General features: G+C 61.0%; 3 protein-coding genes across 5 annotated transcripts in view; 1 reads left to right on the forward strand and 2 right to left on the reverse strand.

The window, feature by feature from the left end:
• Positions 1 to 584: 584 nt before the first annotated feature.
• On the forward strand, positions 585 to 2,366 carry C16H11orf94 (chromosome 16 C11orf94 homolog). The gene is made up of 3 exons (XM_006042357.3): positions 585 to 1,845; positions 1,971 to 2,044; positions 2,215 to 2,366. The coding sequence occupies exons 1-3, from the start codon at positions 1,667 to 1,669 to the stop codon at positions 2,334 to 2,336; spliced, it is 375 nt and encodes a 124-aa protein (XP_006042419.3). The 5' UTR covers positions 585 to 1,666; the 3' UTR covers positions 2,337 to 2,366.
• A 91-nt stretch (positions 2,367 to 2,457) lies between these two features.
• Positions 2,458 to 21,741, reverse strand: MAPK8IP1 (mitogen-activated protein kinase 8 interacting protein 1). Of its 2 annotated transcripts, none has more exons than XM_025266135.3 (12): positions 21,516 to 21,741; positions 10,419 to 10,524; positions 8,254 to 8,571; positions 6,678 to 6,759; positions 5,707 to 6,519; positions 5,492 to 5,567; positions 4,578 to 4,750; positions 4,251 to 4,360; positions 4,035 to 4,151; positions 3,875 to 3,945; positions 3,644 to 3,742; positions 2,458 to 3,287 (listed from the first exon to the last, which is right to left on the reverse strand). In XM_025266135.3, the coding sequence occupies exons 1-12, from the start codon at positions 21,614 to 21,616 to the stop codon at positions 3,215 to 3,217; spliced, it is 2,139 nt and encodes a 712-aa protein (XP_025121920.2). In that variant the 5' UTR covers positions 21,617 to 21,741; the 3' UTR covers positions 2,458 to 3,214. The 2 variants fall into 2 exon arrangements, with proteins under 2 accessions (XP_025121920.2, XP_044785143.2); XM_044929208.2 differs by lacking the exon at positions 21,516 to 21,741 and adding an exon at positions 11,649 to 12,113.
• Positions 21,742 to 24,107: 2,366 nt separating this feature from the next.
• CRY2 (cryptochrome circadian regulator 2) overlaps positions 24,108 to 27,585 on the reverse strand; it is a 35,904-nt gene continuing 32,426 nt past the window's right edge. For both annotated transcript variants that reach the window (XM_044929223.1, XM_025266164.2), the window contains one exon: positions 24,108 to 26,210. The gene's annotated coding sequence lies outside the window, so the exon portion shown is untranslated. The remainder of the gene's footprint in view (positions 26,211 to 27,585) is intronic.

Raw genomic sequence — 27,585 nt, forward strand, 5'->3', positions numbered from 1 at the left:
GCTGGAGCTTCTAGCTGGCCGGGCAGCTGCATAGGTTCTGAGAGGGCTCCATCTGCCCTGTGTCAGCTGTGCCTCTGCTGCCCCCAGACACCCTGGGACGGGCCGGCTGTCCCTGACTGCTTTCCCCAAGTGCTTCTGAGAAGCCCTGTCCTGGTCCTGGGCAGGGGGCGAAGGCAGTGGGTGGTCACCACTCGAGACCCGCGACCTTGGCTGGGCATGGTAGTGTGCTGTGGGCCTCATGCCGTGTGTGGAAGTGAGTCAGGCCCAGCTCGCCTCCCTCACTCTCGACAGTGGGGGGGACGGGTGTGTGGATGCCTCCGTATTCCGAGTTGTTGCAGTCGGTGGAAGTGTGTGTGGACCGTGGTCAGACTGTTTGCCTGCCCCAGCCGGAGGGCGCCCTGGTCAGGGAGCCCTCCACTCAAGCCGGCTTCTAAACTGCTGAGACTTCATGTGTTTTCAGCAGGCAGACGGGAGTGGAGGCTGTGCAAGAACACAGCACAAGTAGTTGTTGCAGTGGTGTGACGGCCCTGCTGGGGTGGGGGGGAGCCCGAGCGGAGGCGGGGGCTTGAGGGGAGGGCAGGGCCGAGCCCACCAGGCAAGGCATGTCTCGGAGTGGGAGGTGGTGGGGAGGGACCTGTTTGAAACCTCAGCGCTGCGCAGGGGGCCTGTGGGCAGGGACAGGGGGAAGATGGAGGCCTGCAACCATGGATGGGGCCAAGTTAAGATGGTGGCAGGAGGGGTGGGGGTGACCCAGCCAGGCCTTGGGGACTCTGTGTATACAAAGGAAGAGGGTGGCGTCTCCTCTCAGAGGCAAGGAAATGAGGGGTTTGGGAGTTAGGAGGAGCCACAGCGTCTGAACTTGCGGTTCCCGGCAGGGGAGGGGCTCCTGGGAGCCAGTTGTGTCCAGGGAGGGAGCCGGGTCCACACTGAGTTAACACGGGGCCAGGCAGGAAGCAGAGGGCCACACAGCCTTGCTGCAGGCCTGTGAAGAGACTCAGTCTCTGGCCGGATGTCACACTCCATTTATTCGCTCATCGAGGATTTACTGAGCACCCAGCAGGCATCCAACACATCCCGTAGTCCCTGCCCTTGGGAAGCTTACACTCGAAAGGCCCAGGTCCCAGGCTTTGCCACCTATGCTGAAGTCCGTGTCAGCCTCGGAGGTGGGCCTGCAGCTGTGCTAAGCTGCGGGGGGCGGCCTGTTGGGAGGCCCTCAGCATGGGCTCTGTCCGGTGGGGCCTGGGTGGGCCAGGGCCCAGGGACCTTCTCAGGGCTCTCCAGCTGCAGGACCTTCCTGGGGCAAGTCAGTGTGGGAGGGAGGGCGGTGGGAGAGGGAGGCTGGGCGAGCAGTGGAAATGCCGGGGCTCCGGGCAGTGGCTGTGACCTCTGCACAGGGCCTCCTGGGTGCCCGTCCCTGGGCAGGTTGTGTAGGTACCTTACCTCAGTGGTGAGGAAGCCCAGGCCCACAGAGGGGAGGCAAGGTGGGAATCTGAGCTGAGCTATCTGTGCCCTCAGCGGTGAGTCTAGAGTAAGATGGGCTCGGCACCTGGAGGCCCACCGCCTCAGTACAACCAGCCCACAGGCCTCAGCAGGGAGCTTCCCAGCCGGGCCCCAGAGCCGCTGCTGACACGGAGCCACGGAGCGGGGGGGCCTTTGTGAGGCGGGCATGGGCAGCAGGTTCCGTCCTCTGGCCTGCCGGGGGAGGGGCAGGCAGAAGCCAGGATCAGGGACCGCGTGGAGGATGGTTCTCGCCATGCTGGGGGCTCTGCACCCCAGGGCCGGGCTGAGCCTCTTTGTCCTGTACCTTGTCCTGGCAGCCGCGCTCCTCCGCCCCCAGCCGCTGAGGTAACTCTTGAGGTGGGCCGGCCCCTCCCTGGTGTCAAGACCCCCCCACCCTCAGATGTTGCTCCCATTCTGGGAGGTGGTGGCTGCCCCCCGGCCAGCACTGAGCACCCCAACTTCTCCTGCAGGCCTCAGCGAGCTGTTCCTGAGGAATTTTCAGCCCCTCTGGAACTCTCGGCGCCGCTCTCCGGCCTGGTGGACGGTAGGCTCTCCCCTTCCTCTCCCTACCCTGCACCCTGATGGGGGAGCCTGCCCTGGGAGCGAGCACCCCGCAGCCTCGGGGCCTTCTCACCCCACACAGCCTGTGTGTGGGGAAGACTTGGGGGGAACGCAGACGCTCCCTGCCACTCACCCGCTTTTCTCTCTCTCTAGACTACGGGGTCCGACCGAAACACCCGTGGCCTCGGGGGCCCCGACCCCTGCTTTCCCGGGCCCAGCAGCGCAAGCGAGATGGGCCTGACATGGCCGAGTACTACTATGACTCACGCCTGTGATGGGAACCCCTTATAAAACTATTCTGTGCAGCAAAGCCTTGGGCTTTCCTGGGGTGGGAACGAGCCGGGCGAGGTTGGGGGTGGGGGGTGCAGGGGGGGTCCAAGCAGATGACACCCAGTGTGATCCCGACAGGAAATGGCACTTTAATAGTTGAGGCCGGGGTCACAGGACCTAGAATGGGGCTACAGCTGAAGCAGCCAAGAGGCCCCGGCTGGCCGGGGCCAGGGCGGAGCCTCCTTTTCCTGCCGAGGCAGGGCCCCCGCTGCTGTGCTCTCCCCTCCCCGTGGGGACCCCCACGCCTGCCAGGGGGGCCAGCGCGCCAGCGGGGTTGCGGTGGGAGCTGTCGGTCCAGAGGCCACACCGGTGACAGAGCTGGGAATGGGGATGGCACCCCCCACCTGCGGCCATTTCCTGACCACAGAGTCCTCAGGAGGGGCTGGGCTCGGTGTGAGCTCGGGGGCCCCCGCGGCTGGGGGTTGGAAGTTGGGGACAGGGCTGGAATGGGCACTTGCAGGTGGCACGGGCTTTGTCAAGGCAGGAGCTGCCAGCCAGAAGCCCTGGTAGGGGGGAAGTGAGGGAGGCCCAAGATGAGACAGAGCCCTCTGCTCCTAGGAGGGCACCCCGTCCTGGCAAGCCCCGCGCCCTCCCAACCCCCGGGCAGCCCACACCATCCTCCACAGATGAGTTTAACCCCATATATTACAATAGACTGCATTCGCTTCTCCCGGTAGCCCCTGCCCTCCCCCACCCCGGCCAGCAGCCCCCCGCTGCCCTTCCTCTGGCGGTGCCAAGTGCCCCCTCAAGCAGTGCCACGTCCTGTCAGCAGCCTGCTGCCCTGGCCCTGGCCCGGGGGTGCGAGGGCGGGGTGGCGCCGCCGCTACTCCAGGTAGATGTCTTCTGTGGGGCAGGTGTACTCCACAAACTGCTTGTAGAACTGCTGAAACGCTCTCCTAGGAGGCAGGCAGACACCCAGGCGTCACCGCGGAGGGGCAGGATCTCTCCCCGGGGTTTTGGGGTTTCCACCCTGGAGCGTCGGGGTCCCTATTCCGGACTCTGTTTCCCAACCCCGCCCCAGTCAGAGCTGCTCAGCTCTGTTCTCTACACATGGTGTTTCCTGAGTAAGATTGCAAGTGAAGAAAGGGCCCAGCGACTATAAAGTCGGGACTGCAGGACCGGCCAGCCCTCCCTGCGTGAGCCGAGGGCGCTGTGCAGAAGTGCTAGGAGACCTGGGGGTGTTGCCGAGCCTGAGGAGTGTGCTGGGGCCCTCAGGCCAGGGCTGGGAGCTCGGCAGGACGCACACACTCACCCCACAGATTCTGCCAGCGCTTTGGTGGATTCTTCAGACACAAAGACATGGCAGGCAAACCGGTGGTCAGCAGGGTGCTTGGTGATGAACCCAAAGTACCTGCGGAGGGGGAGCAGTCCGTCTGGGCGGGACGGGGGCTCAGGCCCCTGGGATGCATGCCAGGCCCCGGGCTGGACCGCAAGCACCCTGAGCCAGCACGCCCTCCTCTGCCCCTTTCCCCTCTGGTCTTACTTGTTGTTCTTTGGATGATATCCACAGAAAGAGATGTTTTTTAACTGGAAAAAGTGGCTACATTTATTCCCCTACAGGAGGGAGAAGAGGGTGGTCGTCAGCCCGCGGGAGCACAGGTTGGGAATCTGGCGGGAGAGCAGGGGCTGCCCCGGGCCGTCACCTTGGCTTCCTGGGAGTCGTCAGCCTTGACGCCGATCTTCACACCCCGCACGCTGATCTCTAGGACGCAGCTGGAGGGCGGGTTAAAGTGCACGGTGAGCCGGCGGGTGGTGGCGATCTGTGGGTGCAGGACGGGACGTCAGGCTGGCGCCCCTCTCCCCAGGAGAGGATGGGGGACCGGGCCGGGGGTGGGTGCCCTCCCCAGCAGAGCAGCTACCTTTTGCATAGCGGCACAGAGGACATCATTGCCCTTGTGATAGGGGACCTGGACTGAGCCCAGAAACTTCACCCGGAACTGGTCCACCCAGTCACTGTTTTTGGTCAGGGCTGGAAAGCAAGTGTGGAATGAGCAGCAGGCAGACCCAAAGAGGGCCACCCCCCACCCCCCCCCCCCAACCGGGGTTAACCCTGCTGGGCTGGGCCTCACTTTTCTCGGGCCCCCTCCCTGGGAGGCTGAGATCTGGAGCACCAGTCAGCCCAGGAGTGATGGGGGCGGGGCTGACGTGGGGGCCCCGGGGCGCCAGGGCTGGGGAGGGAACACTACCTGCCGTGTGTTCAGGCTCCTTGGTGACCTCGATGGCGTAGTAGGCAGGGAAGATGCCCCTGGCTCCCGTGCGCATGTTATAGGCCTCGTACCAGTAGTCCTCGGCCTGCAGCTCCACCAGCAGAGGGTCGTCCACCTCCAGCTCGAGCTCGTCTTCATGTCGAGGCACAAACCTGTCCCCAGTGAGGGCCCGTGAGGAATTCACCGCCTGGGCCCCTTCAACCAGACATCTGTATCCCCACCCTGCTCTGGGGTCAGGGAGCTACATCGACATCACTGGTTCAATAAACATTTGTACAGCATCCCGTGTGCCCGTGACTCCTAGGGCCGGGAGGAGAGGACCGAGGTCAATCAGACATGCATCTGCCACCGAGGAAATCACAACTAAGGGAGCAAAGCCACAGATCAACTGTGAGAGGTCATGGTGGTGGTAGTGTTAGTCGCTCAGTGGTGTCCAGCTCTGCAACTCCACAGACTGGAGCCCGCCAGGCTTCTCTGTCCATGGGATTCTCCAGGCAAGAATACTGGAGTGGGTTGCCATGCCTTTCTCCAAAGGATCTTCCTGACCCAGGGATCGAACCCGGCTCTTTGGATTGCAGGCAGATTCATTACTGTCTGAGCTACAGGGAAGTTCTAAGTGAGGGGTCATGGATAGGGACTATTTCCATGCGGGGCAGGGTGAGGGGCTGGTGGGTTTTAATGTGTGGTCAGAGGTGTCTGCTGGGCACCCTCTTGGGCTCTGGCAGCAAACACATCACTCTGAGACCGTCCACTCTGTGTCCGAACTCCAGGTTCCTAGAGGGTGGACACTGTCCTGGGGCTGAGTGCAGGGGCTAGGTTTAGGCCATGAGGTGACGGTGGAGGCCAGGAGGGTGTGGCTAGCTCCTGCCTGCCCAGTGGCCCTCAGCTCTCACCTGAATATGGCCCGGTGGGTCTGCTCCTGCTCTTCCCCGTTGATGACGCAGGAGAAGAGCCCGAAGGACTCTGCACCTGTAGGCAACAGGGACAAGCTAGGAGAGGATCATCCCAGCCCCCGGCTCAGCCCTAATGCCTGACCAGGTGGACCTGGGGCCGCCTCCCAGGGACACCTCCCCCAGGTCCCCCCCGCAGCTCCCTGCTGCCCACTCACTGGAGGAGCGAGAGCGGCCGCTCATGAAGACGTTCAGGAACTTCTTGGAAAAGTGGACGTCGGGTTCGTCCGGTGTGGAGTCCTCCGAGAGGCAGGTCGGGGGCCGCGGCCGGGGGGCCTCCTCGTACTCCTCCCCGATGGCCGACTCGTAGGGGGAGGAGGCAGAGGCACAGTTGTCGTAGACGGTGGCCGAGTCGCTCTCGTCGCTGTAGTCGCCAAAGCACGGCCGCAGGCTCACCAGCTCCAGCTGTGCGTGCTCATCCACCACCAGCGTATACTTGACCGAGTCGTAGGATAGGGCGCTGGTGTCCGAGCTCAGCGAGGCCCGCGGAGGTGGCGGCGGCTCCCCCAGGCTCCCGCTCCATCCTCCGGCTGGCGGCTCGGCCCGCTCCGGGGACGACAAGCAGTCGAAGCCCTCGTCCTCCTCGCTGATAGAGGGGTGTGGCCGCCCGGTACTGGCGGGGTAGGCGGCGGGGTCGGGGTCGGAGCTGACTGACATCCGGCTCTCGGCGGGCGGCAGGAAGGCGGAGGTGGGCTCCGCAGGGTCCGGGGGCCTCTGTACGGGCGTCAGGTAGATCTCCTCGGTGGCCTCCAGCCGCACGTCCGCCTGGTAGTGGATGCGGTCTCGGTGCGAGTGGCTCCGGCCACCCGCGGGGGCGGCAGGGGGCCCACCGGGAGGCGCCATCTGGGTGGCGGCGCTTCGGCGGCAGGGGCTGTCCGTGGAGGTGCCTCGATCCTTGGTGGGCGCGGGGCTGCTGGGGGGCGGCAGCTCATCGCTCAAGCAGATATGCTCATGCGGAGGCGTCTGCTCCCCTGGAGAGCAGGCAGGGCGGGGCTGAAGGCGGCGCCCTCACCCAGCCCTTGGACACAGACACCAAAACACAGTGGGGCCTCCCCGCGGGCCTGCAGCAGGCTCCAGGGCCACTGCTGGCCACAGCTGGGGTTCAGGCAAGGGAAGGGTCCCCACTTACCTGTCTTCAGCGGCGAGGATGATCTCGACACCCGATCCTGCCAACTGTGCTTCTTGCCCAGAGAGTTATTATTCAGTGTGTCCTGTGCACGGAACAAAAGGCCCTTGTGACAGAGGCACTCAGCAGTGCCCGGCACAGGGAGGCCCCGGCCCTGCCCCCCCAGGCCAGCCCTAGGCCATTTGCTGCTGCCCCTGCCCCCCTACCACTTTGCCAAGGGCCTCAGCCCTCTGGCGCAGGCAGGAGAGGTGGCAAGTCACAACCCTCCTCGCCAGGCCTGCTAACGTGGGACAGCCCACCCCCTGGGCCCAGGGAAGCTGGCTGGGCCTCGGGGAGATGCTCTCATTGGCCTCAACGAAAGTGGCAATGGCCAACATTGGTGGTGAGTGGGGAGGGGAGCCAGAGCCATCCAGGGACAGAGCCAGACCCCGGGGTCTCAGACGTGGAGGGTTTACAGGGAAGATGCTCACTCCCAGCCCTACTCCCCTGGAGCCTGGGAAGCCATGGCCTAGGGAAGGGGCAGGGACGTGCTCATAGAGTCTGAAAGAGGTGGGAAGAAGGGTCTCCGCAGCAGCTGGCCTGGGGGACTGGGATGAATCATACAAACGATGGCTCCAGGACTCAGTTCCCCCACCCCTCCCTGCCAGGAGCACACGACGTAGGAATGACAGATGTAACTGTCAGAGGCCCTCCTCCCCGGGTCTCCGGGCCACACACCCCACATTCTCCGGCCCCTGGGACCCCTCTCCACAATGCCTATATACAAGGTTCCCTACAGACACCTTAAGCCCCCTCCCCTGAGAACACCCTCGCAGACTCGCACATTCATGAATTTGGCTGCCAAAACCCACCAGAGAGGATCCTGGGAAAGGGACCGATCCTCTCTCTGCAGCCCCTGCACCCTCCACCCACAGCCCCAGCTCTCCAAGCTGCTCCTCTGAACCTCCCCAGACTGGGCCTGGGAGACAATGGCCCACCGCGGGCTCTCCCCCCACCTCATTCAACCGTTCTTGGCATCCAGCCACCCAGTCCAGGGGCCCTAGGCCCCCAACTCAACCCAGCAGCTCCGCCTCCCATTTCTCTTCCCTGCCTCCCGGGAATTCCCAGCTGCCCGAATTTCAAAGCGGCGGTTGCTCCCCAGCCACAACTCCTCACTACTTCCCCTGACTTTTCCCACGCGGCCACCTCAAGTGCCCTTTTCTCCAGGCCCTGCTTCTGCCCCACGTTCACCAGGAACCCCGACACCCTGGCAACCCCTGTTCTCCCAATCCCCTACTTCCCTCTCCAGGAGCATCTTCCCCCTGCCCTTCTCAGTCCCTACATTCCTTCCACGTCTCATCTCGAGGCTCGAAACCCAGCCAGACCTACTCGGCCCTTCTCACTGAGGGCGGATTCTGCCTGCTTTCAGCGATCACCTCTCCAGGGACCTCCCCCTGGGAAAGCTAGGCCAAGCAAGCATCACCAGGCTGGAGACTTCTCTGACTCGCGCAGCCCTGCCGGCTCCGCGGCCCTTGCCCTGAGGACACCTGCCGGAGCCCCGCCCCGCGGCACCGCCCCCTGAGCCCCGGACCCGCCTCACCTGAGACCGCGGCACCTGCGGGAAGAGGTTCAGCGTGGTGGGCCGCTTGGGCCGGTACGTGTCTCCGCCGCCTGGGCCCGGGCCCTGGCCCTGCCCTTGGCTCTGGCCGCGGGGCGCCGTCTCCTGGCGGGGCTCGGCCTCGGGTGGCCCCGCTCCCGGCCGCCGGGCCGCGCGCTCCTCGTCGTCGTCCTCCTCGTCGTCCTCGGCCCCGGGAGTGTCCCCCGTCGCGTCGATCAGGTCCATCTGCAGCATCTCGGCCTGCAGCCGGCTCCCCCCGCCGCCGCCGCCGCCCGCGGAGAGCAGCCCGGCGCGTGGGGGCTGCGCGGCGCGGACGGAGGGGCGTCAGGGGGCCGGGCGGGGGCGGAGCCCAGGCGGCCGAGCACCGCCCCCCACCTCCCCCCGCCCCACACCCGGCGCGGGCGAGCCCATTCCGCGGCCGCAAAGAGGGGGAGACAGGGAGAGCGGCAAGGAGCCCCGCGAGAGGGGGCCGTGCCCTCCCGCCCCCTCGAGGACGCGCGAGGCCGCCGCCTCCTCCGCATGTCAGTCCGCACCTTTGGCAGTCCACACCGATCCCCGCGCCCACGGTCCCCCGCTTTCCGACTCTTTGCAACCCCCCTCGTTCCCTTGGCAACGGCCGGTGACCTCACCCGAGTAGTAAACCGAGCCCAGAGTGAGGTCACCGCTGTTGCCATGGGGACTGGGGACGGAGGGGTCGCCGAGCTGTTCAGGGCCCCACAAGGGATGGAGACCGGGGTTAGTTTTTGAAGTGGGCAGTAAGGGAAACTCAGGAAATAGTCTCAGCCCGGAGGGCCGCAGTGCGGACAGGAGGACCAGAGCGCGGCCGGAAGAGGGATGCCGGGTGGGAAGGAGCAGGTGGCGAGCACCCGCAGGAGGCAGCGGCATCCACACCCTCCTCCGTCCTCAGGCTAAGGACCCTCCAACCTGAGGTTTTCTCTCGGGCCAGCCTAACTTTGACAGTCCAGAGCTCCGTTCTAGTTCCCGGCCTGCCATTAACTCACTGGCACCTTGGACAGATCCCCTAACTCTCCCAATTCCCTCACCAGTTAACTGCCTCCCAGCGTCCCAGAGAGGCGAGGATTTACTGGCAAGAAAACGTGATAGTCCCCTGGAGCTTGGCTAAGGCCCCACATACACCAAGGCTCTGCTTGTACAAGTCAGACAAGAGGATGGTGTGGGAGTCCCAAAGAAGCTGTATTAGTCCAGAAGCAGTGGGCTCTGCCTCCATCCCCTCCAGGCCTGGCCGGGGTGGGGTGGGGCGTAAAGCATACGGTAGAGTTTAGCTCCACCCCTCGGTTTCCTCTTGCCTAGCAGGACTTACAGAATCTCTGGGGGCAAAAGGAGGTCAACACAGAGGCACCCCACCCCAACTCACACTGCGGCTCTCCTTTGCTAACATCCTCCCAACAGCATGCCTACTCCGGCCGCCCACCCTCCTGGGGGCTGAGAGAGGCTCTGGGCTCTGCAACCTAGCTGCGCGCTTGCTTTCTATCTCTTGGCCTGTGGCCCCTTTTTCCTGTTCTGAAAAGACACGAGGGATCTCTGTCTGGCTGGGTCTTCCCAGACGCTGGGGACCTCCCTCCGGGCAGGATTCAGACCTTTGGCAGCTGAGAGAGCCATCTGTCCTATGGCAAAGCCATGGGGGCCCAGAGCAGCAATGCTGGATTAACCTTCCAGAGGGACCTTTAGGACAGTGGGCCAGAGGGGGTCCGCAGGGCTTGTGGTGTGTTCGGTGCCATGGTAGCCAAGGGAGTGCCCTGGCTCTTTTCTCCTGCCCCAAAGCACTGCAGATTCCACTGGACTCCACCCTACACTGCCTCAGGCCCTCTGCCAAGGAAGCTTTTCAAAGAATTTAGGGTAGTCCTGAGCCTTCCCTTAATTCTGGTTCTAACTGCTACTGTCCTAGGCTTCAAGACTTCCTTCTTGTGGGCAACTGAAGGAGCTGTCTCCTGCCTTTGCCCCTGGCAAAATAAATAAATACATAATAAATAAAAAATCTGAGCACTCAAGATGTGCCAAGCATGGTCCTGGATGTTTCCTGCATGTTATTTCCTTAGATGGGAGTGCCACACAGACCCTCGAGAGCCCCTCTAGATACAGGGATACCCTCCCTCCTGCCCCTACCCATCCCATCCGCCCACCCTTACCCGTAAGGATAGAGTGTCTTTGCACTGCAGGCTGATGCCACACTCATCGGTGATCTCGGAGAGGTCTTCATCCTCAAACTCCTCCAGGCTGATGTCATGGGTGAGCCTGGTGGGGACAAGAAGCCAAAGTTACCACTCAGGGGACTGCTGGCGGTGGGCTGAGGACCCTGATGCCTCCCTCATACCTCTTCCGAGGGGCGGCCCCTCAACATATCACAGCCCCTAGAGGATGGGACCTGAGGTCTGCCTGCATCAGTGCAAGGCATACTGAACAGGCAGGGCAAGTTCGGGGCTCAGATCAAAAGGCAGGTCTCCCAGTGAGGACTGGAAGGGAGGGCTCTGGGTCACCCTAGCTCTACCCGGCTGGGAGTTTCCACCCTGCTGTCAACCAGGAGGCTGTGCCTAGAAGGCCCAGTTGGTCAGAGCCTCGGCTCTGCCAAAGAAATGGCTTCCAGAGTCAAGGCATTGACTTGACTCCAGTTCACCCATGGAGGAGGCAGAGCGTCGAGAAGAGACTCCAAGGGGGGCCAGGAGTGGGGCCTCCCTGTGCACCTTGGGGACGGAACCCAGGGTGCTGGCAGAGGCCCCGCCCCAGCTCAGAGGGGTGCTCTGTGCCCCCGGCCCAGGAGGTCCCACCCTCGGAAGCCCTGGGAGCAGGTGAAGGGGAGCCTGGTGTCAATCTAGCTTCATCCAGTTCTAGGAAAGACAGTGCCCCGTTCTGTGCTCTTGGTCTCATCAATTCCAATGCAAAATCCTCCTGCCTGGCATGTGGGCCCCGAACGGGAGGTTGCCCGTGGCAGGGCTGGGATAAGCTGGAGGTGTCCTGGACTCAGGAGACCCCACTCAAAGCATGAGAACTCTAACTCGCTGTACTAGGATCCTGTCCCCGCAAGGCCGCCCCGCCCCAGAGTGGCGGGCTGTGCCAGCCCCTACTCAGCCCCAGCCCTGGGTATCTGCCCGGTTTGGTGTGGGTGGGACAGTGGGAGAACTCTGTTAAGGAAGTTGGGGAGAATTCTGAGTCTTTTCTTCAAGACCAGGAGATTGAGGCATAGAGAATGGAGACACACTAGTCCAAGGTCACCCAGGAGAGGTGGTGGGCTCAGCCCCAGGGGGTCCTAGGAGGCCACACCCCCTGCCTCTGGCCTTCCCCCCAAACCAAACAGAGACCCGGAGCCCAGTGGAGCCGCCCCAGAGCTTCCCCCTCCCCCACGCCGGGCCCCAAACCCCTACCAGTGCTCCCACTGATCCTCCAACCAGCTGTCATTGTCTGGGCTTGAATCCATCTTCAGCACCAGCTGCATGGAGAGCCCTGCCCGGCCGGGGGGCTGCAGGGCCCCAGGGCCGCCCTCTCATGCCCAGAAGGGTGGGGGTGGGGGCCAGGGCTCGGGGCAGGGCTGGGGCTTCTGGCCTCCGCCGCCTGGGCCTGCCTTTCTGTGTCCAGCCCGCTGCAGAAGCCTGGGGAGCTCATTAAAAATAGATGGGCCAGGAGAGGAGGCAGCGGCTGGCTGCCGACCCCAGCTCTGCCCCGCCAGCCCTCAGCTGCAGGCAGCTTCCTCCCCCGGCCCTTCGCAGCCGCGGCTGTCGCGGCCGCCTCCCCTGCGGGATCAGGTTACTGCAATCAATGTCGGGCTCCTCCTGCCCTTCCAATGCCCCGATCCTGTCGGGGGCTGGGGTGGCCCCCCCTCCCTGGCCCAAGCTTGGACGCAGATGGCAGAAATCTGGGCTGTTTCCCCCCAAAAGCCAGCCCCGATCTGCTTTTAAAGGGCCAGCAGCACAATTAGGGCTCCTGGTGGTGAGATGGGGGTGGGGTTGGGGGCTGTGCTTCCAAAATTCTCCACAAAGGGATGCTCAGCCCCCGCAGCTCATCAGGCAGGTTTCTGTGGGCTCACAGACAGCGCTGCCTGGGGTGGGTCTGGGCTGCTTCTGTTGCCCACCTGGGTGCAGACAGAACCCGGTCCCCTTCCCCAGGGCTCTGTCCTTCCATCCAGGAAGTGCCTGGAGGCAAAGGAGGCTCCAAGGCCAGGGCTAAGGGGCAGGTCATGTGTGGATCTCCCAGGGCAGGGCAGGAAGGGCAGCCTGGGGGCCCAAAAGACTCCTGGGACCGCGGGGTGGCAGCAGTAGAAGCTGGAAGACCCCTGGAGGAACGCCACAGAGGGATTCTGACTGGCCGAGGTAGCAGATGGACAATGTGCTCTTGAGGCCTCTTCTGACCTGGAGCCCAAGGGTGGTAGGTTCCCCGGGCTGGGGCACGGCGTGGAGGTAAGGGCAGGCTAGGGAGGCAGTCAGGGCAGCCCTGCCTGGTCTGATGCAGGGTGGCATCTCTGATCCTGGGCTGATAACCCATCTGCAGTGGTACTGATCAGGTGGGGAACACACACTGGCAGATGGCCCATCACGGAGAAGGCACCCCTGGGACTCAGCTGGCACCAGGCAGCGGCAGGACCGTTGGGTGACTAGCCCAGACGTGCCTTCAGACGACCCTTGGGGGCCTGGGACCCCCGCACACGTCTGCATGTTCTTGTCCTCACTGCCCAGCCTGGCCTAGCTCCTGCCTCTGCAGTCCCAGGCCTCTGCCCTGGCCCGTCTGCCTCAGTTTCCCCATGCCTGCACATCGCTCACCCTGCACCCACCACGATGAGGCAGAAGAAACACCACCCTTTGCACGACTGTGTGTGAAGCTCCATCTCTTGCATCTGCCTCCCAAGCATCTAACCCAGCGCTTGGATGAAGCACGTGGCAGGCTTTCAACCTGTGCCTGCTGGGAGAAGGTTCGGTTAAGCCCCCTCCTCCAGGAAGCCCTCCAGGCCCCCGGTGTCAGCGCCTCACAGCCCTCCAGGCAGCGCTCACCGGTCCCTGTCATTCCTCCTGTTTGCGGTTGGTGTCACCCTGTACGTGGAGGGAAGGCAGTGTGAAGGAGTAGAGGGAAAGAGGACTGCATCAAGCACCCTTCCTGTCCTCTCAGGGGGCTGCAAAGTAGACGGAACTCACACTCCACCCCCACCCTGCACCCAGCAGGTGAAGAATAAAGGTCCCCCCCACCAGCAAAGTCTGGAGGGCAGAGCTGGTGAGGTCATCTTGCATACACTAGGCACTCAGTATGTGTCTGCTGATGGCTGTCCAGGAAAGCCTCAGCCTCCACGGCTCCTCTCAGACCAGAGTGTTTGCAGCAGACCTACAGGGTCTGGCTTGGACCTGGGCCGAGGCTTCTCAGCTCATTTCTACACACGCAATCTCAGCATCACCCGATATTCTTGCTTCTTGGGAGGCAGGTCTGGTGGAGGGCTGGGACAGCTGTCTCAGCCTCTACACATGAGCAATGAGGGTCACCGAGGGCAGTGGTGGACAGAGCCCTGGGCTGGGGCTCAATAGCCTGCACTTGATCCCTGGCTCTGGTGGGGCAGGTTCACGGAGCTCCTCAATCTTACTTTTTACTCCTAAGCCAGGCAAGATGGTGGAATGGCCGCCATACCAGGCTCAGACGCAGGAGGCCTGAGATCAAATCCCGACTCCTTCCCTCATGAGGATCAGCCGCCCTGTCGACTGAGTGGCTGCCATGCCCTGGCCACCAACCTTCTTTACGCTCTGTGTCTCCCTTCATCCTCACTCCAGCCTTGGAAGATGGTTTTATTCTGCCCATTTTACAGATGAGGAACACTAAGGCTCAGACAGAAGATGCCATAGGTCTGCAGCTTCCCTATATGTAAGATGAGGACCCCCATCTGGGTGCTGGTAAACTTAACTGAGTGGAGTGTGTGTAAATTACAGGGTGCTGTGAGGAGGTTCCGACCAAGGATCAGGGGCTGGACTAATCCTGGAGTCGCCTTTGCAAATCACACCCACCTCCCGCAACGTCCACCTCTGCCCACCCCTCCGCCGCCCTATTCCCTGCCCTTCCCTCCTGCTTTTCCAGGCACCAGGAGTTCTGGGTCTCTCAGCTGAAGCCCCAGAAGGCCCTTTGTGGAGGGAAAGCCATACAGACCCTTAGTCCCTCCAAGTTCAAGGAGAGCAGCTCCTTGAGGAGGAAGGAAAAGATGGAGGGGAGGGGGGCAGTGGGGCAGGAAGGAAGGAGGAAGGTCCCCTCCTGAACCCACTGATCCACCTTCCCCACGGAAACCGGCCCCCGGAGTGCCAGAAGACAGCTCAGGCTGAACCACACGACCCGCCGCAGGTCGGGTCCCCAGATTTGCCTCTAGATCTGGGAACCCCAGCCCTTCGGAGGCAGCTGCCCTCATCACCCAGGCCTGCTTGCCCGTTTGGGTGAGACGGATCACAAGGTCTCACCCACACTAGCATCTGGTAACCCTACGGCAAGGGTTTGGTTTCTCGAGACCACACCCCCCCGACCTTTGGCATCAATCTTTATCACCCAGGCCCCCTCTTCCGAGTTAACCTCATCGACTCCCCTCTGGCTCCTCACTGTCCTCTGAACGTGCCACCCTCAGGCTTCCCCTGCCTGAGCCGAGCTCCCCTAAGCGGACAGACAAGCCTCTTGTGTTTCGATGTTTACGTCATGGCCTTTCCCTTGCCATGCGCCATCGGTCACAGCTGCGTTCCACCGACGGCAGCTCTTTCTAAGCTGCTGTTTCCACCCAGGAGGAGGTGGAGTCAGCTGTGCCTGCCAAACAAGGGTTAAATGGTAAAGTGCTGAGGCTTCAAGCTGAGCAATGCCAAATCCCAGCCAGGCATCTGGCTGCCCAGAGGCTCTTCCTGTCTTCCTGTTCCTGGCTCCTGGGGAGGGAGGTCAGGGTGCGAGCTGACTGACCACGGGTCCCCCCATGATGTCTCACGGAGCCCCGCTGTGATGGGGTCAGCTGCAGTCCAGGGGTCCTGCCTCTCTGCCGCCCTCTGAGTGCTGAGCATGGCTGCCCAGAGGGTTCTCGAACCCTAGCCTGGGCTGCCCTACTCCGAGCAGCTTCCCCACCTCCCTTTGGGCTCCCCTACAGGCCATTCTCCGAGGGGCCACCAAGACCAACATGTGAAATGCAAGTCTGGTCTTATCACCCATCCCCAACTCAGAACCCTAACAGCTTCCCCTCATCCTTATGGGAAGGGGCCCAAATTCTCACCTGTGGATCCTGCCCCCGCCTCCCACCCTCCCAACTCTTAGGCTCCTGCCCCACTGGCTCCCTGATTGGGCCGAAGAGCCCCGCTGTGGCCTAGGTCCCCCGTGCAGGCATCCTGGGGCAGGGAGTCACTGGAATTTTCCCTATGGGCTCTGTGACCAGAGGCGGGCACCCCTTAAAGGCAATTGGCCCATGAGGGCGGCATCACGTGGGGGGGGGCCTGACATGACAGGTACTCAGCGACTGCTGTTGGATGTATGAAACACTGGTGTCCCCAGGTCTTTCTAGACTTCCCCTTCGGAAATCTCGAAGCCAGCTCCCTCTTCAGCCTGACTTCCTGTGTGCCCCGCACCCTGCCTGCATGTCTGGGATAGGAGTGGGGGCCTCTGGGAAGATGTTGTTGGCTGAGACAGCAGAGTGGGGGGCGCCAGGCCCAGCCTCACCCTCAGAGGCCCCTCTCCATCCCACCCCAGCTCTGGGGGACCCTGGGGTCAGGCTGGGTTTTCTTCTCTGGTCTGGAATTCCTTTCTCAACCCTGTCCACACTGGGGTCATCTTCACTGAAAACTGAATCCAACCCAAGAAACCAGTCCCACAAGAACACCCCTACTTGGGGTTGTGCTCAGCCCGACTCTTTTGCAGCCCGATGGGCTGCAGCCTGCCAGACTCCTCTGTCCATGGGATTCTCCAGGCAGGAATACTGGAGTGAGTTGCCATTTCCTCCTCCAGGGGACCTTCCCAACCCAGGGACCGAACCCAGGTCTCCTGCACTGCAGGTGGATTCTTTACCAGTTGAGCCACCAGGGAAGCCCAGTTGCGCTGGCAGGCAGGCTCTTTACCACTAGGGCTACCTGGGAAGCCCCTACTTGGGGTTAGCAAGCATCTAATCTGTTTAAATACTTTGGTGCTGATATGGAGCAAGAACTCTGAGATCTGGTGACTTGACTTTCGGCAAACTATCCTATGGAAACCATCCTGACCTTGGCAAAACCTTTCTACACAAGGGTGTGTGTCCCATAATGGAAACCACCGCGGAGTCTGGCACGCGGGGTCTTCCAGCCGATGGAGCATTGCTCACTCACTCTTTGGGATGAACGTTATAAAGTCTGTGCGTTAATGGTGAAAGTGGGAACTAAAGACAGAGCGTGTCACCTTATGGCTCCACGTGATGACTCGCACACAGGAAGAGATCCTGACACAAATACAGCCTGGGACGCGGTGGGATCTGGGGGGCGTCTTCTCCGCAAGTCCGCTCAGGGTCACACCCCCGAGCCCCCGCCCCTCGCAGAGCCGGGTTTCCTGGGGTAACTCTGACTCCCGCCCCGCTCTGCTCCAAACGTGAAGCCCGGGGCCCATATACTGCAGGCACTAAATAAATGCTTGTTAGAAGCAGCGCTGGTGGACCCAGGCCCTGGGCCCTGCCTGTGTCTCTGGTGCCGGGTAAGGCCAGGCCCACGGTGGACGTGCCTAGAGATTTCTTGAATGAATCCAAGAGCAGGGCCGGCTGCAGAGACAGCGCCCTGGACGCGCAAGAGCGGGAAGGGGACCCAGGGCCCAACCTGTGGGTCCCCCTGGGGCCCCAGGAATCCAGAGGCCAACTTACGGTTCTGACATCCAATCACTGGGTTGAAATGCTGCCTTGGCCACAGCCAGCTGTGTGAGCAGAGTCCACGTTCTGTCTCATCGCAGCCGTCTGGGGGCGCTGCCCAGGGCCGGGTTGGGGTGGCCCCAATAGCAGCAGCTTTTCACTGCCCCCCAAATGTGGCAGGTTCCCAACCTCTCCTTTCACTCTGTCTCCCCGGGTATGACGTTCCTCCTGAGGCTTCAGGCCATTGCTCACTCTCCGAGCAGAGACTCCCAGGGTCTGTGGCCCCAGCCCCATCCTCCCCTTTGAGCTCCAGACCCCACACCAACTGCCTGCTTGAACTGTCTAACTGGGTCCCCCCTCAATCAGCAACCTCAGGCTCAGCCTCAAGTGACATCATCACCCCCGCCCGTCATCACCCCCACCCGCCAAGCCTCTCATCTCCCACAGGGGACCGGCCTCATCCCAGGTGCCTCTCTCCCCTCCCCCGGGGAGGGGGCTAATCTACCCTCCAAATGTCCCTCCCCTGAGCCCCGTCCACACCCTCACGATGGCCGGTCTCCCAGTGGCCTCCCTGCCTCCCTGTCTACTCCTGATCAGAAGCCCGAGGCACCATCTGATGCTGTCCTTCCCGAGACCTCTGCGTGCTCCCCTGCTTGTGGGGGGACAGGCCAGTGTCCCCACGAGGCCTTTGCGTCCCTGCATGCCTGCTCTCCGCACTTGGGCCAGCCTGGGTGTCACATACCCCCTCCCTCTTCACCCCTCCTCTTGGGTGACCCTCACTCGCCCCCCGGGCCTGCGCTGAGCTGACCCTGCTCTGACCCAGGGCCCCTCCAGGCCCCTGACCCGAGTCACCAGCTCACCTACCACATGTCTGGTAAGGCCTTGTCTGTCTATCTGTCCGACCACATAGACCATGTCGCCACCCGCACGACAGGCCAGGCTCTCATCTGTGCCTCTGGCGTGTCTCAGTGAGCCCGGCAAGGTGCAAGTACTTGGGTTTTTTGGGGGGTGAGGTGGGGAGCCGGGCGGCACAGCTTACAGGATTTTAGTTCCCTGACCAAGGATCGAACCCAGGCCCTTGGCAGTGCCAGGGTGGAATCCTAACTACTGGGAATTCCTGCAAGTTCTTGCTGAGTGAATGAAGAACAGCTGAGTGCACAGAACTTTGTGAAGAGATGAGTAGGGGGCCCTCGGCTCCTGCGCCCCCCAGGCAGCGTGGGGGCCAGAACATGACCATCGTGTCCAAGGAGTCCTGAGACCCGGTGCAGCCCCAGCTCCGCTGCAGCTTGCTGTGTGCGCTCCAGAACCCGCTCAGCCTCTCTTGTCTCCCGCTAAGGAAGGGGGTGGGGGTGGGCTGGTCGCTAAGGTCCTCTCATCCACACCGCCTTCGGCACACCCCGGGGAAGCCACTCACTTGGCCCCCCAGCAGCCTCTCACACGGGCCGTGCCACTGCCCCCTCCTCCTCCTGCCACCTAGCTCAAGGGATCCTCTGCTAAGTCTCTAAATTCTCTCACAGAATTTCCTTAAAATGAACATGTATCACTTTACCGTCCAACTTTCTTTTATTCTTTTGTAGGTGACAAAAGTAACTTATGCTTATGGTAAAAATAAGAACTCAAAGAATACAGAAGTTTGTGAAATAAGTGAAAATCCCTCTCCCACACCGGAGTCAAAGGTAATTACTAGTAACTGGTTGGAGCATTTCTAGAATCAGAAAAAAAAAAAAGTTTATTTACACCAACTCTCAGCAAATAAATGCTCGCCCTCCTCAGATCTACACCAGTGTCCCCCTCCACAAACTCTCCTCCATCGTTATCCCTCTGGGTCCTCTCTTTCCAGAGTGGCTCTGAACTCGACCTCTGCCTCTTATCTAACCTCTTCCCATCTCAGTTTCTTCATCTGCAAAGTGGGGATAACGACAAGATTCTGTTTATGTGGTTCTGGGCAGGACTAGGCGCCCTTGCACAAAAAGTGCTTAGAACGGCGCCTGGGCAAAGCAAAGGCCTCCCAAGTGGCAGGGTTTCCAGCGTTCTTCTCTGAACTCTCCAGTTGCATCCCCAGTTAAATAATAAAGCACTAACGCCTTACTGAGCACCTACTCTGTGCCAGGCTTCAAGCAAACCGAAGTTTAGGTACTGACGTCTTGTGCCTTCTGGAAGCGGACAGTGGTGCTGGGTCACACGCACATGTGCACACACACGTCCACACACATGCACACACGCAAAATAATACCCACAAGAACAGCCCTACGTGAATATAGCTCTTCACAGCCCTTGAAACACTCAACATGTGTTGTTTCATCCAAGTCTTAGGGCCGCCCTGAGCAGGGGCCAAAGTAGGCATCGTGGAGAAAAAACTGACCCAAGGCATTCGGCACCCACTCTGAGCATGTGGCTAAGGGGACGGAGCCAGGATTCAAAGCTAGGCCAGAGCCACAGGGGAGCAGTTCCACCCGGGCTCCATCAGCCGAGCTCAGAACTGTGAGAGGCGGCCAGGGAAAGGGCAGCGGGGGCTGTTGGAGCCGGCAGGGCAGGCCTCGGGGCCGGAGACACTGGCCTTACTGTTCACATCTCCACAGCCAGGCCCTGGTGTCCCGGAGGGCCAACCCACGCTCAGCCTTGGCACAGTGCCACCCTCGCCCACCGGGCCCAGGGGTGGGCACACTCACTGGTGGGCCCTCCTTATGATGTCACTGTCCCTCAGGCGTCCAGGATAACCTGCCTGCCGGGGCAGCGGGGACGGCAAGCGCTCTCACCTGGGGAGGGGGAAGCAGGCGGGGGAGGCCAAGCTGTCCTCCGGGCCAGAGGCAGGGCCTGAAGGTAGAGTGGACTGAACATTCAGCCTCAGGTCCTGACTCTCCTCGGGGAAGCCACCCGGCTTCCTGAACCTCAGTCTCCTCATCTACAAAATGGGCAGGCCTATCCTGACGCCCAGAGTGGTGGGGAGGGAGACCTCAGCCAGCCCCAGGAACATGCCCCGAGCAGGAATGAGCCATCTCAACGCCCGCTGGTGTGAAGGGTGACGCTTGTTGAGTGCCAACGTGATGCACCTTAAGGAATCAATATGAATTAGCTCATCAACAGATGAGACTCAGGAAAGACCAAAGAGCTGCCCAGGCCAGGCAGCTAGAAAGTTGGTGGAGCCAGGATTCGCATCCACGTCTGTCGGAGGGCTGTGCTCTCCCACCACAGAGGGGCCTCCTGGAAGGAGGGCAGCACTGGTGTGAAGGCAGCGCAGTTCACATCGGGTGGAGTGAGTCTCAGACCTCGGCCTCCTTACTCTGAGGCTCGAACCACAAAGCCCCCAGCCCTGGAGCCCGGCCTCCTCCATCTGGTCTTTGGCAGCTCAGCTTGGGGCCTTCTGGGAGATTTCTAGTTCTGATGATGATGCCATTAGCGATCCCTGGAGGTCCCTGCCCACCTGAGGGCCGGGGAGCCAGCAACCCTTGGTCAAGAAGAGGGGCTGGCGCCAGAGCCCAGCTGGGGCCCGGCAGGGGTGGGGGCCCCAGGAGAAGGGCAGGCGCCAGCTCATTACACGGAGGAACAATGGGGAACGGAGGCCTCTTTCTGGGGGCTCTGGAGCGGTAACCCCTCCTCTCCTTCCTCTCCAGCCCGCCAGGATGAGGACAGAGGGACGTCCACTCCAACCCCCGCAACACCCACTGCCACCTCTCTGAAATCCACCTCCCAGATGCCTAAGGTCAGACTAGGGGCAGGGAGAGAGCTGAAGGAGGAGCTCAGATCAGGGTCCAGGGTACTCACCCCAGCAGGACCCACCCCACCAATATCCCTGGCTACTCCTGCAGGCTCCAACCCAGACTCCCCCTCCCACAGCCGGGCCTCGATCTCGCGGGTTGAGGCTGAGCCTTCGTTCGGCACCTACACGCACCTGACCAGGTCAGTGCTTGTCCCAATCCACAGAAGGTCCTGGCCACGCCAGGCCTGGGAGTTGGGCCCCTCTGGCCAAGCAGGGCTGGGGGAGGGGCCTGCGACTCTCTCTCCAGCACCAAAGCTGTCGGTCGCCCCAAGAAACTGGGACCCGCGGGGCATCCCAACCTAGTGCCATCCTCTATACAGGAGCCTTCCGACTGGGCGCAGGCAAAGTCCCAGGCTTCTTGCCTCCTGCGGGAAATCAACGCGGACCCCAGACTCCGCCGCAGCTCCAAAGTCGGAGGGAAGGCGGCCTCCGCGCCCCCTCCTCCAGTTCCAGCTCAGGATCTCCTCGCCTCGGACACGGAATGGCGGAGGGAACCGCACCGCGGATATGCATCGGCCATGAGTCTAGACTTGAGGATGACGGGGATTCGGGAAGAGACCCCATCCCCACGCCGCCCTCTCGTTCTGCGGTTTCCCATGAGTGTGTGTTGCGGGGCGGGTGCGGGGTGGGGCGAGCCCGGGCAGATCGATTTAGGCTGAAGGGTGGGGCGCGGCGGCCGGAGAGCCTCACCTGAAATTGGGCGGCGACGCGATGTGCAGCCCCAGGAACGGGGAGGCGGCAGGCGGGGACGCGGCTCCCCCGCCCAGGCCGCCGCTCTCTCGCTCCGCCATTCTCCCGCACAGCCCTGGCCATCCGGGCGGAGCGCGGCGCGGAGGCGGCGACGGCGGCGGGGAAGGAGGCGCGGGCGCGGCGAGAGGCCGCCGCCGCGGGGATCGGCTGGGGACTGCGCGGCGGGCGCACCTGCGCAGGGCAGGGCGCGGCTCCAGACCGCGCGCCGCTCTCGGGACTGGCGCGAGCGCCTCTGAGCGCGCTCCCGGGTCCTCGGCCGGGCTTGGGTACGCCCCGCCCCGCCCCGCCCCTTACCCGGGAGCCCCGCCCCCGCTGCGCTCTCCATGGTGCTGAAGTCGCAGCCCCACGGTCCCCCGAGTTTGGCCCCGCCCCGCCCTCAATCCCACGCAGTAACGACAGCAGCTTCCCCTTCCGCAAAGCCCTCTGTGTCCCTGCGTGCTCTCTTCCTGGGGTGGGCCTAGCGGCCTGGTATGGGGTAACTAATGGCGGGATCTTGGTCCCTGGGACCCGAGTTGACCCCCTCGCTGCAGACAAAGAAGGCAGTCAGGAAAGGAGAGTCGTGGAAGAAGGCAGAAAAACACTAGTGGGTGTTGGGAGCTGGCTCCTAGGACCGACAGACTTTTGGAGTGAGGTGGTGTGAAGTCACAGCCCGGCTCTCCTAGTAGAATAGGTGGTGTGACTTTGCATTAGTGACAACAGTCCTAAGGTTTGATTTTTTTCTCATCTGTGAAATGGGGACGATAATGGTCCATCCCATGGTCGTGAGGATGAAATGTAATACAAACGTTAGCACTGGAGGCTGGGAACACCCCACCTCCAGCTGGGAACTAGGGCTCACCCCTTGAGGGGACTCCCCACCCCTCCACCCAAAGGCTCTCCCAAGGGCCTCCTGTCTAAAGAGTGATTTAAGCCCTTTTCAGCCCATAACACTTCTAATGGTGAATTGAGCCCTTCCTTTTAGCTTCTCTCAGCTTCTCCTCCCTCATGTCAGGACTTTGACGTCACCTTCTCCTCACTTAGCACCTCAATTGTATTTCCTGGAGAGTACCCCCATTTGCACTCAGACACCCCATAGCAGGCTTCTCACATTCTAAGACTTGGGGCCTTTCCTCCTGCCCCTACGGTTAACTTCTTGGGATTCTTTTGATGGCTTTTCGGCTCCCTCCAGCGCCTCTGCCCTGCACCTCCAGCTCATGTTTCCTCCTGGACTTCTCTCCCCTAAGAGGATTAAGCCTGTGCATTCTCTCACAGCACAGGGACTTCTGGGCACTCAGGCTGCTGGGCAAAGCTAGGTGCCCAGCTCTGGTGCGTCATAGAGCCTCTGCCAAATCTCACTGGCTTGTATGGCTAGTTGAGAGAGCCATAGAGGTCCTGTCCTTCTGAAGAGGCAAACTGTTTCACAGCTGTGGAACCCTATGGGCAAATCTAGACTGCCACTGGTTGTGCCCACAGTGTAGTGCCCAGAAAGGAGCAGTGGGCACCTGCCCTGCGGCAAAAAACCCCTGAGCTCCAGTTCTGAGGTTAATATCTAGAGCTGAAGGCCTTTGCTCTCTCTCTTCTTCCTGTTCCTGGGCCCAGAGGGGACGCATAATCTTTCCTTGGTTCAGGCTCCTTTCACTAGGACCGAAAGGTAACCACTTGCTGCTAAGGTGCTGACTTTTCCTCCTAGGAAAGCAGTCTTGCCATAGTGGCTAATAATTTTTCCTTAGTGTGTGTGCTTCTCTACTAGGGAGCATCCTTAGCTTAGGAATGTGTGTGCGTGTAGGACAACTCCACCTTCCAGAATCTTTGGCTCAAGAGCACAGGTATATTAGCTCCCAAGGCCAAAGCCAAGCCGTATTAAAGAGAAGGCAGGAGAAGGCGGGAGAGGGAATGCCAGGCCCAGGTCTCGGCCATCAGGAGCTTCAAAGCAGAGCTGAGAACCAGACAAGTCCCAGGGTCAGGTTCTTCCTTTTCTCCTTTCTCACTCTGTGCAAGGCAGCTTGTGATATCGTTGGCATGGCCTGAACCCCTTCTCACAGGAACTTGGGATGTGGGTTAATAAAGCTCTCATGTCCAGCGGTCCAAAACTGGAAACCCTCACACAGTAGAGAAAGGGCCACTCTGGCTAGATGGTATCAGACAAAGTCAGCATCCAGGCTCTGGGCCTGGCTTTCCTCTGCACCAAGCAGCTGCAGCTTACATGCCAGAGTTAAGAATGGATTGAGGGTCAGGAGAGGGCCCTGCCATTGACTGATCCCCAGACTGGGGGCGTTGAAGTGGGCTGAGAGGCTGGGTCACTGCAGGAACCTCATCCCAGGGCTGGCATGCTCCACACCCTTCTGGCTGACTGACCTCCAACTCTGACCAAGCTCTGGAGTCGAGACCACTAATTGCTCTAGCTGCTCAACTGGGAACCTCCCTGGTCCTCCATCTCCCACCCACTCTTCCCTGCCACCTCCAAGGTAGGTGACAGGCTCCTGGTTCACTCAGGTTAAGCCCTACTGCCGCCCAGTACCCAGACTTCCCACAAAATTGACATTACAACTTTGCTCAGATAGGATCAGACATTTATGAAACACATGGATATTCACAAACAAACTGTGGGAGAAACACACTTCCTAGCAATACAAAATCTCCATATAAAGTGCATTTGGCCTGCGACCGTATCCTCCCCATGCTGGCCCTTGGGTCAGGACTTGGGGTAGTGCTCTGCAGGAGCCCCCAGGGACACCTGGACCAGGAGAGGGGAGACACGAAGCCATCATAGAGCTTCAGGCCACTGGATACCCCCTCTCATTTCCAGTCTGCTGGGAAAGGGCCAGCATGCCAGGGACAGTAGGGAAGTAGGGGGCGGTGGTCCTGCCAACATATACCTTAGGGAAGAGACCCATCATCAAAAAGACAGGCAAAGGGAATCATCCTGCCGTCTGAGATGCTGTCAGACAAGCACCGACTCTGGCCCTAAGCCCTCCGGCCGTCCCAGTTTCTCCGCTCAGTCCTTCCAGGCTTGCTCTCCCCTCCTTCCGGCAGCAGCCCCCGATGCCCTTTCCTCCTGGCTGGGGCTAAGACAGCAGTAAAGCCCCCAACCCAACACTGCAGAAAAAGCTGTTTCCCCCACGCAATATGGGACATTTCTCGTGAGTTGACACAGATACAACGGTTGGACTCCAAAGGCAGCTCTCTGGCTGAGGAAGCTTGAGGACATCTCAGGGAGAGTGTGCTGGACAGACGCGGGAGACAGAGGCCTGACCCAGGGTTCGGGTCCTCCTAGGACAGAGGAGAGTGGGGGGCAGGGCTGGGACAAGGTCATGGGGAGGAAGAGAGGAGAAGGCCCAGGGCCAGCTTAATGTGACACGTGAGGACAAAAACCCCATGCGGGGTTGGTCTCTCAGGCACACACGCACCTGCACACACTCCTGTGTGTGCGCACGCTGTGGCTCAAGTCTGGGCCATGGGTGGGAGGAAGATGTGCTCCAGCCGGCCACACAGTCCTCCTTTCGGTGGGGTCCTCCTCAGCACAGACCTCCAGCAGTGGGAGGGTTCATGTGGGAGCACTGGCTGCCCCTGGATTGCAAGCCCTTGGTTTCTCTGGGTCAAACGCCCTGCCTGCTGCAGAAGGGTTGGTGCGCTGGCCAGGACCTTAGCTGGGGCCCTTCCCAACTGTCTCCGGCCGTGCACCTGCCTGGCCCCTTGATGTCCAGCTACCAGGAGGGCTGATGCAGTAGCTCGGTGCTGACCAGCCCCGGGCAGATGACAATGGCTTCCCTGGCTGCCATCAGCTGACCTCGGGGGCAGGACTGAGGTGCCATGGAGTGTGGCCAGGGGAGCCAGGGGGCCCTCCACCACCAGGAACCTGGCCTCCTCCTGCCGAAAGCTCTGGGTTTCCAGTCCGCTCTGACAGTGAAGGAGCGGTGAGAGTAGGGGTTAACTCCTAGCCTCAGATTTTCAGCCCCGAAGAGTGAGAGGCTCCTCTCTGCTACTATCTGTCAGACTGCACACCCGGCACTCAGGTCAGGCCCCTGGTGCTCTTCTGTATGAGGCAGAAAGGCTGCAGATCTGTCCACAGCTCAGCCCCAGCTCCCCCAGGAAGAGTTTGGGGAGTCCACTGGCAGGGAATTTTAAAAGAAGCCAGGCCAGGTGACTGTCTAGACAGCACCTGTCCCCTCCAGCCTGTCCAGCCCTTGGGGTCATAAAGCAGGAACTCAGAAGGCCCCTCGCTGCCTCGAGAATCCCATTCTGCACACGAGCCAGAAATGCTTCCCCTGCTCCTCAGTCTGACGTGGAGGGGGAAGGGGAAGGGGAGCAGGTATCAAAATGCCACCTAAGGTCTGACCACCCTTCTAGGCAGAAGAGGCAGCAGGCCCCCAGGGACAGGTATGGGGTGACCGCCACCGCCGTGACCTCTAGTCCGGGGTCCAGAGGCTGAGGTGAAGCTGCTACCCGTCCTCCTCCGGCCCAGACAGCGTTCAGAGACACGAGTGTACACAGATGCATGCACACACAACAGGTGGCCCTCCTTCCTCCGCACGCGCACACACACGCACACACGTTCGCTCCATCTCTGCAGGTGTCAGCAGCTCTGCAGGTTGCACTCCGCTGCCATGGTGGCGGCTTGGGCACCCAAGCTTTGCTCATGGAGCCACGGCACTGCAGCTGCAAGAGAGACAGGGACGAGAAGGAGCGTTCAGGAGACTCTCTGTTGCCTGGGACACGGCTCCTCTGGCTGCTTCTCTGGGGAACCAGGGAGAGCCCAGAGCGAAGCACACGAGCTGCAGCACCTGGGGACAAGGTGGCGCTGGGATGCCAGCAGGTACCTGGATGCTGGCCCTCTCCTTCTGAGGTGCTGACATGGACCAGCTCTCCCTGGCGGACTCTCTGGGCCTCCTCCGCCCCAGGCCTGAGGACGGCAGAGGAGGGGTCACTACCTGAGGCCTTGGGCGACACTTATTCAGATACGACAAGGGCAGTTTCTGTATCAAGGCACAGGGGCTGATGCCAGAGATGGAGAATCAGGAAAAAAAAAAAAAAAAAGGCTGGAGGAGAAGCCAGCCAGGACCAGTAATTCTGAAGATGAAGGCAATGACTGAGTTTGGAATCAGCGGGTGAGCGAACTTCCACATAGAGATAAAAGCAAGCTGGCACTGTGCTAGAAGACTGGGGGGCGGGGTAGAGGAGAATCAAGGATGAGTCATTTTAAAGATTTATAACATCCTGGATCTAGGGCAGAGGGAAGAGATGGCCTCATGCTGGATAACAGGACAGGGCAAGCCCATCACAATGCTGGGTTGCCTGTTTCAAGAGGTCCAGGGTGTCTGAGAGTGTAGAGACACGCGGGCCTCCGTTCAAAGACTTACCTCTTAAATGATGATCAGGTGGATAACAAGACAGCCTACTGAGCCCACTATGGGTCAGGCACTATACACGTGTGTTAGATTCGTATACAGATTTGTGTACTGAAGCCCTGATCCCCTCAGAATGGGACTGTTTTTGGAAAGAGGGTCTTTAAAGAAGTGATTAAGTTAAAATTAGGTACTTATTGTGGGCCGATCCCAAATGACTGGTGTCCTTCTATGAAAAGATTAGGGCCCAGACACACAGAGGTCAGAGCCTATGAAGACAAGGCACACAGCAGCAATCTACAGGCCAAGCGGAGAGGCCTCAGGAGAGACCAACCCTGCCGTCAACTTGACCTCAGACTTCCAGCCCCCAGAGCTGTGAGAGAATGAATTTCTGTCGTTAGAGTCACCTGGTCTGTGGCACCTTGTGAGAATCCAAGCGAACTAATGCAGCGTGCGACCCCATTAACCCTGAAGACACAGCCTTCATTTTTACAGATGAGAAAACTGAAGCCAGAGAGGCTACGTAAGCTGCCCAAGATGACAGCATTCAGGAGTGACAGAGATAAGACGGGAAACCTAGGTCCGTCTGCTTCCGCAACCTGTATTTTTGCCACTAAGTAATCTCCACATTACAGGATCTCCCATTTAAGACTTTCAGAGGATGTAACAAGAAGTTCAACATGGTGGCA

The sequence above is a fragment of the Bubalus bubalis genome, chromosome 16, assembly GCF_019923935.1.
Source record: "Bubalus bubalis isolate 160015118507 breed Murrah chromosome 16, NDDB_SH_1, whole genome shotgun sequence".
Lineage (NCBI taxonomy): Eukaryota > Metazoa > Chordata > Mammalia > Artiodactyla > Bovidae > Bubalus > Bubalus bubalis.

What these genes read in the sequence shown, in the direction of transcription:
- MAPK8IP1 (XM_025266135.3), bottom strand. Translation starts at nt 21,616, where the DNA reads ATGGCGGAGCGAGAGAGCGGCGGCCTGGGCGGGGGAGCCGCGTCCCCG. An exon ending in GCGTCGCCGCCCAATTTCAG is followed by an intron (nt 10,525 to 21,515) that starts GTGAGGCTCTCC and finishes TGTCCCCACCAG; the next exon opens with GCTCACCCATGACATCAGCC. An exon ending in CGCAGGTGCCGCGGTCTCAG is followed by an intron (nt 6,760 to 8,253) that starts GTGAGGCGGGTC and finishes TTCCGTGCACAG; the next exon opens with GACACACTGAATAATAACTC.
- C16H11orf94 (XM_006042357.3), top strand. Translation starts at nt 1,667, where the DNA reads ATGGGCAGCAGGTTCCGTCCTCTGGCCTGCCGGGGGAGGGGCAGGCAG. An exon ending in CTCCGCCCCCAGCCGCTGAG is followed by an intron (nt 1,846 to 1,970) that starts GTAACTCTTGAG and finishes CTTCTCCTGCAG; the next exon opens with GCCTCAGCGAGCTGTTCCTG. An exon ending in GCTCTCCGGCCTGGTGGACG is followed by an intron (nt 2,045 to 2,214) that starts GTAGGCTCTCCC and finishes CTCTCTCTCTAG; the next exon opens with ACTACGGGGTCCGACCGAAA.